Genomic DNA, 11,801 nt, shown 5'->3' with positions numbered 1-11,801 from the left:
AAACACACAGAGCCAGCGAGGAATTTCTTGCCTGGGAGGTATATACCAGCCTCTAATCAGAATCGGATTTTGGAAGCAATTATATCTAGAACGTCATGTTCTAGGAAGCTGCTGTCCTGCTGCTGCCCAAGCACACGCCATAGAGAGACACCTGCATTGAAAAGCAAAAAAAAGAGGGAAATCCATCAGTTTGTGAGACATTAGCTGAACAAACAAGTAAAATACCTTTCACTTGCTTGGCTATTGACCTGTTTGGGACAGGAGTACATATTCCAAGTTTTACATGCAAGCGTTCAGCAGAATTGGCCTGATATCCTAGTAGGGGTAGATCTATACCCAAACACAAATAAAATCAACCCAGAAGCTTTTCTAGAAGTTTGCAGAAGTTTCTAAACTTAATCATAACCTGTTCATAGTAAGCTAGAACTGCCTTAACTTCTAAGAGGTGAGAAAACAAAAAACAAACCATTCCTTGGAAAAGTTATTAAAGCTGAAGTTAACATGTAGCATACTCACCTCCTTACTGTGGTGCTTCAACCGCAGCGATGGGCTATAAGGATTAAATCCCTGAGGCTGAGTAAAAAAGCATTAAGTAATAAACCTCATGACAACGAGTCAAATGGGTCATAAGAACTGTGAAAATATTGGTGAAGTTTATCAAAATCCTACTACCTTAAAAAAAAAAAAAAAAGGTGTAAGAAAATGTGAATGACCTGGAAACTAAAGGTGATACAGTGTATGACAACTATGCCTGCAAGGGCTTTGTGGTGGCAGTATGTAACTGGCAGCCTCCTGCCACCCGGTAAAAGCAGCATTCTCCCAGAGCTATTGGAATCCTGATGGGAATCCCCTATATTTTTTTTATTCCTTTGGTTATGGAGTTAATTTATATCCATCCCTCCCCCCATGAGCAAAAAACGTCACTCATCTAGAAAATTAAAGTGCTATGATCATCTATTTCTACTACTGCGATGCTTTAACCGTCCATCAGTCTCTGGAGATACCAGCCACAGGGTCAAAAGACACTTAATGAGAGGGAAGAGGGAAACAGCCTGACAGCACAATCCCAGCAACTAGTTCAACAACTGCATACTTTATTGCTGGAAGTTTTTGTGCATAGCCAGTTCTTTGGTTGTTTTTTTTGTGTGTGTGTGTTTTGTTTTTTTTTTTAAACAAACCTGAGTAAGAGTTTTAGGGAAACAAACTTTTATAGAGCATAAGGCAGATATAGAGCGTACAGACAGATTTTTCTACAGTTAACTCAATTTCTCACTAAGAACCTACAAGGTGCTTCTTTTATATCTTCTGCTGAGACATTGCAGCTATTAGAACCAGTAACAGGTAAGAGCTGAAATGACTGACTGCATTATTTCTAATATTAACACGAGTAGAGGACTGTGGGGAAAAAAAAATTACCCACTGATGTCAAAGAGGAGAAAAAAGGCCACTAAACCTATATTCCTAAACTTTCATTTTAAAAAATGATGCTATAAAAACAGTTAAGGTCCAAAATGCAGTTACGTTATGAATATGTAGATGGAGGGGGTGTAGCTGGATTTGGATTTCAGAGGCCCTTGCTGAGGAAGATGCACAAATTCTATCCACCTCCACCTTATTTCAACCTCCTCCCTCTCACCTCCTCCCTCCCAGGCTGCAAGAAAGCAGTAAATAAGTGTGGTAGTATCTAGCTAGCCAGCATGTCAGGAACAGAGACAAATGTGAACATAAAGGAAGTTTTGAGACGCTGGACCAAGAAGAGGTTGATGAAGCAAGGCAATCTAAGGCATAACTCCATCACACCTCCTGCCACGTTAACTGTAGTGAGAAGGCGGGGGAACAATAAGGTATTTCTGGCAAAAGAAAGAGATCACATAAGTAAGTTTAAACCACAGCTGTACAAGGTGCAAACTAATAGACAAGCACATCCTTCATATGTGACTTTAACTTTCCTCCAGTACATATTTTTCTTTTTTTACAGAGCAAGTTATCCAAACTTGATTTAATTTCATGGTGCTTAAGTACAGGTCAGCTTCTTAACATGACTTGTAGAGGCCACACCTTGAATGTACTTGTGGTTTGCCCTCTACTTATATTATGTATCTTTAAATTGGAAAAAAACCCCACAAAACAAAAAACCAAATCACTTGAAACAGCGTATACAATGCTGATCCCTGAAAATCACGGTTAAATTCAACCATCCAAGTAATATTCTGGGAACATAATCATTTCAAATCCCATTTTGACTTCAGTTTGTACTCCAGCATGTGATTATTCTATTACACAATCACTTTTTCACTTAGGCTTAATTAAGGACCTAACTGTTACCTTAACGTGAAAAGAAGCAGAACACAGGTACCCAGGAGGCTCAGACTGCTTTCGAATTTCCAAAGCCATACCTAGTGCTGTGCCACGCTACAGCACGATCCAGGTTTATACAGCGCCTCGTGAAGAGATTCTAGACAAACCCACACCCCCCCCTTTCAATCCAGAGATCAAGGCTCTAACTTCAGCAAGAACAATTTTACACCATATAAATTCTAGGAAAAACAATTCTACATATCAGCCGATGACGTTTTTGTTTCTCCTTTCAAACAGGCAAATATGTATTACAAGGATCACAGCATTACTGTTTTATTGTTTGCACAATGGTAAGTTGCACATATGGACAAACAGTACACATTTAGAATTAGTTTCACAAATTAATACATTACAAGAGAGTCCAGTGGTTTAACATATTAACTATTAAAAAAAGCAATAACAAAGGAATACAAACATTACGGTTCTGACTGCAGCCCAATAAAAGTTTAAAAAAAGGCTGAAATCAAAATAAACTGTAAGCTTTATTTTTCTGAGACATAAAAAAACCACATTATATCCCTTCATAAGAGACTGCTCACAAGGATGCAACACCATACAAGTACAAAAGTGAAGAATTCTGTGCTCAGTTTCCCTTAATTATATCAGATCAAGTGACAAACTGAACATTTGTCAAAGAATAATCACCGCTGAATGCAGACATTTCCAAAACATACAAAATGGTAATAACACTTTAACAATAGAAAGCAAATGACCTGGTACTAGAAAAATCTTATGCACTGTAACTGTTTTAGAAAAAAAGGTGCTTTTGTGAAAATGATTGTGAATATTCATTTGATGCATGTTATATACAAAACATTATCTACCTAAAAAGCAACTCAGCTCCAAAGCTCCACGTTCACACTTCAACCCACATCTTTATTTGCTAAGATTCAATTGATCTATCATTCATCTCATCTCCTTAAGATGTTTTCCCAGCTATTTCTAGCGCACACCGAATTGGAAATGCAGCACAACAAGCTATGATGTTGTAATATGCAAGATTCATTAATTACTGTTGCAATAGCTGTAACCTTCAAATTACATCATTTTCCTCCTCCACTCTTTAGCAGCAACTTATTGTACTCTATACCTCGTATTGAAAGCAGATACGCAACTGCTTTTAAAGTCAATGCTAGTAGCGCTGATGAGAAGCTACTGAATCAACTCTGTTTTATAACAGCTAATTCGGGTTTTCATTAGAATAGCATATCCTATCTCCCCCAGTTGCAGGGAAAAGCTCATCCAGCCCGACAACTCTCCGCTTGCACACAGACCTTATGGCATCCTGAGCTTTCAGCTGAAACCCTGCAACGCCCTACTGTTCAGCTCAGGAGGGAAAACAAAACCAGTTTGGGAGCATTAGGTAATGCTGAAATGTTCGTGTCAAAATCTCAGGTTCTTCTTTAGAGTTGGCTGCTAAATGGGTCCAAAAAAAGGTTTTTAAAAAAATCCAGCTACTATTCACTATTTACCAAACTTTATGAAATAGTAAACACTGTATTTTCAGCTGGTCTAAAACAACAAAACACAAAAAGCAATGATGACATAGCCCAGGACCCACTATCTGAAGTTCCTAGGAACATCAAGATATGGGACCACAGGGCAACATGGAGAAACAGAACACACAAAGAAAAGGAGACCTGTCTATGGGGCAAGGTTTGCACATCTGTATTTTATACATATATATATACACATACATACACACAGATGTGTGCACTGTACTGTATATATTTACATCCATATACACAAAAACACCCTGAAGTAGATTTAAAGGCCATATCCAGGAACAGAAGATATGAACTCTAGTATTTGTACTAGAATATATTTTATCTGTACAAAAAAACAAATATGCATATATTCATATGGTATAAAGCTTATTAACAAAAAATATTCTGCTACTAACATTAGGTTAAATAGATGGTTTTACAAGATTCTTTAATAATAATGCAGTATAGAACATTTCTAAAACTAGGGCCAAAAATAAAAATACATAAACGAGTTTCTATTCACAAGAAAATAGCTGTTCAATATGATTTTTCATTTTGTACTTCAGACTAGGGAAAAGTAGCAAAATTTTTATAAATCTCCTGGGATGCAATTTAATTAATGCATCAATCTAGAAAAATAGACTTTTCAGATGAACAAAGTTGATTCACTTCTGCTTCCCTAAAAGGGGTGCCTATCTTTTCCCTCGCTTGTTTCCAGCTGGAGGTTTCTTCAGCTGAAGAAGTTGCCCTCCTGTCCCAAAGCCTGCAGAGGCAGGATTAGACACCCCGAACGTCAGGCCAGCTGATGCTGTGATGCCGGGATTGCTGAAGTTAAACCCAGATGTAGTCGAGCTGCCAAAGCCTTATGAGGGAGGGAAAAATATTTTAAAACGTTAAGTTATATCAGGATTGCAAGTTTGTTCTCCTTGGAGTTATGAACACCAGTCACTTCATTACCAATATTTGTAATACTTTATACTCGTGGATCTACAGCAGTATGCCACATTGCTAACACACCTGGACTTGCTATGGCAACTTGGACATTACAGCACGAACACAGTCTACCTCAGTGATTGTAAACAATTACATCCTAAATAACTAATCTATTATACCATTCACCATACAACAGTAGCACCCAAAAGACCCACTGAACCATAACTCCTCAAGTTCTCAGTGTAAACACATAATGCGTACGTAGGGTGGGAGGGAAGGCAGAAGTACACACGGAACACGGCCCCACTCACACAGCAGGCAGGTGGCAAAGCTGGAGTCAGAGCTCCCAGCCTTGTGCCTTACCAACCAGGCTACCTTTGCCTATCATTATAACGTACGTGGCACTGACCGTGCCTTAAATGAGAGGCAGAAAAGGCTCAAAATTCTTGCCAAATTCTTGATATTTAAAAAAACCCACCTTCTATGACTTAAACCAAAAAGCAGCACTGAAAACAAAGCTTTGGAAAAACTGCGTGACTAGGTGAGCCAATTGTGCTATTTTAACTCCCCCACCCCTCTTCTATCAAGGTAAACAAATTGAACATTTGGTTCAGCTATAAAACAAGGTCAGTTGAAGAAAATCTGCCTACAGTTTTCAGCAATGGTAATACCAACTCATTTTACTTTCTTTTGTGAATTTACATCAGTTATGCACAACCACTTTGGATAATAATTGAAACTATTAGAGAGTGCTAGAAATTTCTCAGATCTTAGATAATACAAAGCAGAACTTCCAAACTCCACTTTCTATTCTCTCAAGAAGCCAAATAAGGTAGCCAATCATACAAAATAACAAGTATGACATGAGCAAGTTAAAATCCTAACAAATAGTTTCATACAAGTTGCACATAGAAACCTGTAAACAATTAAAATATTAAGAACAAGTGGGACTGGTTCACAAGCAAAAAAGGTATATTCTCAATATGCATTACTTCACACAGTTTTGTTAGTTCTCTAATAGACAGTTAAAGCAATCCTTTGATCATGTCAGTATTTTCAACTCAATACCTAAATATTTTTGAAGCACAGAAATAAAAACCCCAACTGCTCGTCTCACAGGAATCGCAAAGTGGCTCTCACAAGCCTGATGTCTTCTGTTCTCTCACTTGTTACTGATGCTTTGCATCAAGAACTACTTCAAAACAGAACGTGAAACTCTTCCTCCTGCAATTTCCGCACCTGGGTTACACACTACCTCATCTTGACAAAAAAAAAAAAATCCCCCATTAGCTACATTCCAGTAACTGCAGAGCTTCAACATGCAGCTGCCTGTGCAGAACTCATTGTTAATGTACTGAGCGTGCAGATCTAGCATGTGACCAATGACATTGTTCGTTTGGGTCTTGTCTAAATTTTGTGGACTAATTTGTCTCTCATCCTAGGATGTAAGGGGTGAAGCAGATGCAAATATTCCTCCATTTCCCTGCTAACTCTGAATCCCAAGCAAGATTTTTAGAAGAATAAACTTGTTCTTCATCAGGGAGTCTCATGAATGAAAAAAATCTTTGATAATCAAAACTATTCTTGGTGAGTTGCATTTTCACTTCAAGTATGTATCTGAGATAACAGGTAAGCATTGCCTCCTATAGAAAACATCCTGAATGCCATTCATAATAAAGCTGTATGCCATTTATAGTGTCAGGAGTTCAGTAGGCAAGGGTAAAGTGTTCATGAAGTACTGCCACCTAGCAGCTTCTAGATACAGGGATTATTTTGAAGCATGCAGGGAAGGCAGCCTGAGCTTTATATGAGTAATGTTAGAATAAGAAAGAGATGTATGAACTGTGTGATAGAAGACTGAGAACATGCTTGTTAGTTTAGATATAACTTTGAAAGTAATAGCTGTTATGCCAGAGGTGCCTTTTAGGGCAGCCACAAAAGCATAGAAAGGCAGAAGGGAAATTCATCTTAATGGCTTTGTCCCGTCATGGCAGCATAACAAGGCCATGCTATGAAGTTTTTTTTCTTAAAAGTAAACCAAACCCTAAAGCAGAATACTCAAATGAAAAATCTTCAGGAGAGAGCCTTGAACAAGGTATATATTCAGTCTCATTCCTGTTGCAAGGGAAGAGAATCGGTCACAGAATGGCTCTGTTCTGAAGGGAAGAGTCCCAAAGTCTTGAACCATAGCTACAATGTGATCGACGATTAGTATCACCTATGTGTAAACAACTATTTTCAGAAAGTAAACAACAACCTGCCCTTCCAGGGCATAGACCTAGCATCTCCCTGAAGGGCCTTAGAGTACACTTTATTCATTGGGCTTTTACCTCTCTGCTTCAGTCAGCCCTTTAGAGATGTAAGCCAAACATGAGGTACACACCTCCCTGTAACAGTATTCTATTTTTTTTTATGTCTGTAAGACAGACTATAGGAAGCTATTTGCCTCAAAACCAAATTCCTGTTGAAAAAGTGCATAGAGATGCAAGCTATAGAAGTGACTAAGATTTCAGACGTCTAAGTTAAGGAGCAACTGCATCCATATTTTCATTTTCTCACCACCAACAAAATTAAACCAAAAAAAGTGAAATGAGTACTGAGTAGTTGAATTGCCACAGAAATGTTTTCAAAGTAGTTAACACATTGAATCATGCATATATTCCAGAGATACAACACCTATAACTTATTATTCAGATAGAAAAGATAAGAAAAACAGCGTTAAAGAAACCTTCTAAGCTTTTAAAAAATAATTTCAACTTTATTTGTAAATACAGGAAGTCGAATTACTGGTATATTTGTCACAAATTTATACACTAATGTCAATAGCTCCCTAACTATAGCCTATGCCTTCAAGTAGTAACTGCACTTCTGTGCCTCGGACTGCATCTGATCCAATCGGGTGCACCTGATCTCCTGTTTCGCCTCCTGACTAGACAGACACCATCAAACAGAAAACATTAATGCTCACTCAGTGCTGTCTACCCAGGAGACCTTTAACAGAACCTAAAAACTCCTCTGAAAATGTGTATTCAGCAAGTAAATAGTTACTTTAATGGTTATATACACATGTAAACACTTTGTTTCAGTAGCTTTCTTACACTGAGTGCAGCAGTTTGATTGTAACAAAGTAAGTTTAAGACAAACTGGAATTTAAGAGAAACAAACCAACCTGCACTTAGACTTCCTGATGGCTTACTTGTAGTTCCAAACCCAAACGATGATGCTCCTGTGGCACTACTTCCAAAGGCAGAGCTACTTCCAAATCCTAGTAGAATAACAGTAAAGACATACAACAAAAAAATTACAGACACAGCGATTAAAGACACATATGTTTGGGGTGATTATTCTCAAACCAAACATAATTCTAAGCATTATTTGGTAAACAAATATTCTGAAGATTATGACTCGAGTATTTTATTCTCAACTCAGTATTGCATTAAGAAAACAATGCAAACAGGAAAGCGTTGGAGAAAAATACTTCCTTCAAAATACAAACTGAGTAAAGGGAAAAGCTATAAAAACAGGTGAAGCAATCTATCAGAGTTTACAAAATTGCTATTGAATTGCTGTTAAACTGGCAAGAAAACGGTAACCAAATGGGCCAAAACTAAGAAAATTCAGACATAAGTTCTATGACTTCTATTGCAGAAAGCCGCAATCTTCATCCACAACTCTAAAAGAAAAATTCTCTATGCTTAAAACAGAGTAAACATTTTCTTGAGTTTACATTGGGCTTATTTTAGAGTCGTTGTGCCCCCCAGGTTATTTGGGATCAGCTTTACCTAGGAAACCACAAAATAGGTTAAATATAGAATAGAAAAAGAATTTCACAATACTTAATGGGAAAAATCATAATATAAAGGGCAGCCATAAACATATAGCTGTAATAAAACTCATTATGTAAATTTTGTAATTGACATTTATAATTTCATAATATAAATATTTCAAGATTTCAAATCATGTTATTAATATGAGATCACTTCAAAGGAAAAGTAAGTCGATGCTTGCAGTTTGAGATGGAAACCAAACAAAAGGAGAGAGAGAAAGAAATTCTCTGATTTTGGCCGTCTCGAGAGGTTTGTAAAAAGAGAACGGTATTTGTATTTGATGTTATTATGCCCCCATCTTAAGTTTCAAGTGTCAGGGAAAATACTAGTATTTTACTGCAAATTGAGCCTTTAATTCCTTTACAGAAATAATTTTTAGATTTTAAAGCTAATAAGGACTAAACACATGATCTGAAGCAGTGTTCTCTAGTTATCTGCAATTTTAAAATCAAGTAAGTTTTAATGTAATGAATGTAAGATGGTTTATCTAAATGATACACTCTTTTGTCCTATCTAGTTTGAAATTAATTACCAATAGTCAGACAAGGCGTCTGCAAATATTTAATGAAGCATAGGATCTATATGCTACATGCCTCATATACTTAAGTGCTAAAGCTTCTATGGTTATCACTGACAAAATTCACAGAATATTTATCATGGAAAAAGAGCAACCAATTAAAATGATGTTTCAAAAGTACACATTAAAAATTGTCCTGTTCAAAAAAAAAAAAACCCTAAGAAAATCTTAAGCATTCATCCTGCTAATTTGTTTCAGAAAATGTTCTTTCATTTACATTGGCAGAATTGGTGAACATATATAAATAATCTTTAGTCTACAACCTCTTTGGTTGAAAAGGAAGAGTTTTACGGTGTTTTTTGTTGTTTGGTTTTTTTTTTTGGTGGTTTGTTTTTTTTAAAAGGCATTTAAAGCATCATGGGCACGACCTGGTAATTCACAAGTACTTTCTTTTTAGCCTGCTATTCTCAGTTATTTTTCCTGTTTTAGCGCACAGACTTTCTTTTATCTGAAAAAGCTTAAAATCTGATGAGAAACAACATTGGCAGATTTAAGCATAATTTCAAGATAATTTATGGTAAAACGGATGTAACATTCAAGTTACATCATCTTTCCAAACTGAATGATGTTTAATTATCTTAAATATATTACAACACTGATTCACATGTTTGGCTCATTAAGAGGCAAAACGTAGGGATGCGGACTGAGGCTGCAGAGAACAGAAGATGTAACAAGAAAACCCACAGCACATTATGTTTGCGCTCAGCAGATGTAACCATTTTCTTTGCAGATCTCATACAAAAGCTTCAGAGGACACTAGTGTCTTTGACTTGCACTGCAGGAACCCCTGACCTATATAGATGGGAAATTCACATGCAGATTAGATTCTACTAGTCACTTAGATTCTACTTGTAGTTCTTGTAGTTCTTCTACTACTGAGAATTCATTACGTTTAAATGAAAGTGTCTACATGAATCTTATACTTTTTTTATTACCACCTACTCTTTCACAGTCATGTGTCCTCTTGGAATATATACCCCACCGGCACTATTAACATTTTGATAAGTATTTTTCCCTCGCTTTCAAATGTTGCTTTTTCAGCTTGAGGGTGTACTTTTATTTTTTTTTCCACCTCAGCACTGAGGGACAGAATGACAGCTAAAGCAAACATGTTGCAGCAAGCAGGATTCCAGAACTGTAGTAAATTTTAAGCGTTTATTCTTATCTTAACCCAAGCAGAAATGGGTCCCTATAGTTAACGGTTGTATATACAGGTGAAAAACTTCTGTGGGTTAGCTACAGCGTGATTCAACGTCTCAGGTGCCTAACGTTCATACATGTAAAATTAAAGTCAAGTTGTTACAAAAGGACATACTTGATGTACTTCCCTAGCTTTAAGAACAGAACTTCTATGAGATTACTTCATCTTGTTCATCCTGGGTTTTAACTACAATGGCTTTTTAGCCTTACTGTTAGCCTTAGCAACTCCTTCTGTATAACATGAAGGAGTTTGGAAAGCGCCGACTGCCAAATTGTAAGGTCTTTCCCTGAAACAGATCATCCTCTTAGTGGAGTTAAAGGTTTGCAAGAGATTCAGATGTGCGGTATAATAATTCAATGAAAGATTAGAAAAGTTAAAGTGTACCTCCAAGGCTTGAAGAACCTAAGCCACTTGATTGCAAGCCAGTGCCAATACCTGAGCCGAATGGCGTTCCAAAACTAACTCCCAGAGATGGCTGTGGCCCTGGTATAAAAAAAATGAGAACAAACTTGCCTTACTCTTTCATAGTAAAGAGGTCCTTTATTTATTTATTCAAGTATTTGATAATGTGAACATCATTGCTTTCAACAAATCCCATTAAGATCCCAAACTTTACCTCATCAAAATTCCTCACTTAACTGTCTGCCTCTACGTCCACCTGGTAAAAATCTAAGAAAACACTGATTGTAATAGGTGAAACTAGTCAAAGCTGATAATATGATAATAATGTCATTTAGTATTTTTAAAAGTTAACCAGTCTCACCTTAAACTTTAAAACATTAATCAAAACCCTGAGAGAACTCATAGGTAAAATTTTGTCACCTGTATTAATGAACTCAGAATATAAAACCTTCAAATTAAAAACATAAGAACTGACACTAATGTAACTAAAACTATATTACCAAAAGTTAATTTATTTAATAAACAGGAATCTTCAAAACTACTCAAGTATTCCATCCAAATTTAAACAGAACACTAAGATAAAAAACAAGACAATGACTTTATTTTATTAAATTTATTGTTCATTTTTAAGCAAGTCAATTACACAATAACATGACAATTCAATTCTTTTCCACACAAGTGATAACTGAGTTCTGTTAAGCTCTGCTACATAACACCATTCAATAAGGTAAACTAGTCAAACCACCTGTTTAAATAAACATTTACAAAAGGCACAGTACTGTGTACCTTAATGAATTAGATACATTCAAAATTTCAAAGTCAGAGTTTGTCCCATAATTTAAAAAAGTTGACAGTACTTCCCCTGCGTATTCACACTAGGATGCAGGACTGTCAAAAAACATTTTCAGTCTGCCAAGATAAAATTTACAGCCTCAGTTCCTTTTTTTTTTTTCCTTAACCTTGGGGAATAAAGAATCAACTTGCTAGCCCATTACTAACACATTTTAAAATAATTA

At 36.4% G+C, this 11,801-nt stretch overlaps 1 protein-coding gene across 3 annotated transcripts in view; it reads right to left on the bottom strand.

Moving 5' to 3' along the window:
* Positions 1 to 2,606: 2,606 nt before the first annotated feature.
* NUP58 (nucleoporin 58) overlaps positions 2,607 to 11,801 on the bottom strand; it is a 38,116-nt gene continuing 28,921 nt past the window's right edge. For 2 of the 3 annotated variants that reach the window (XM_054209307.1, XM_054209301.1), the window contains exons 14-16: positions 10,768 to 10,866; positions 7,948 to 8,043; positions 2,607 to 4,707 (exon numbers count right to left, since the gene is read on the bottom strand). In XM_054209307.1, coding sequence (XP_054065282.1) covers positions 4,538 to 4,707; positions 7,948 to 8,043; positions 10,768 to 10,866 — 365 coding nt within the window. In that variant the 3' untranslated portion in view covers positions 2,607 to 4,537. The remainder of the gene's footprint in view (positions 4,708 to 7,947; positions 8,044 to 10,767; positions 10,867 to 11,801) is intronic. The other variant, XM_054209315.1, reaches the window with a different exon arrangement.

This window comes from Rissa tridactyla, chromosome 1 (assembly GCF_028500815.1).
Source record: "Rissa tridactyla isolate bRisTri1 chromosome 1, bRisTri1.patW.cur.20221130, whole genome shotgun sequence".
In the NCBI taxonomy this organism is placed as follows: Eukaryota; Metazoa; Chordata; class Aves; order Charadriiformes; family Laridae; genus Rissa; species Rissa tridactyla.
The sequence above is the reverse complement of the archived record's forward strand: the minus strand, read 5'-3'. Positions and strand labels throughout refer to the sequence as shown.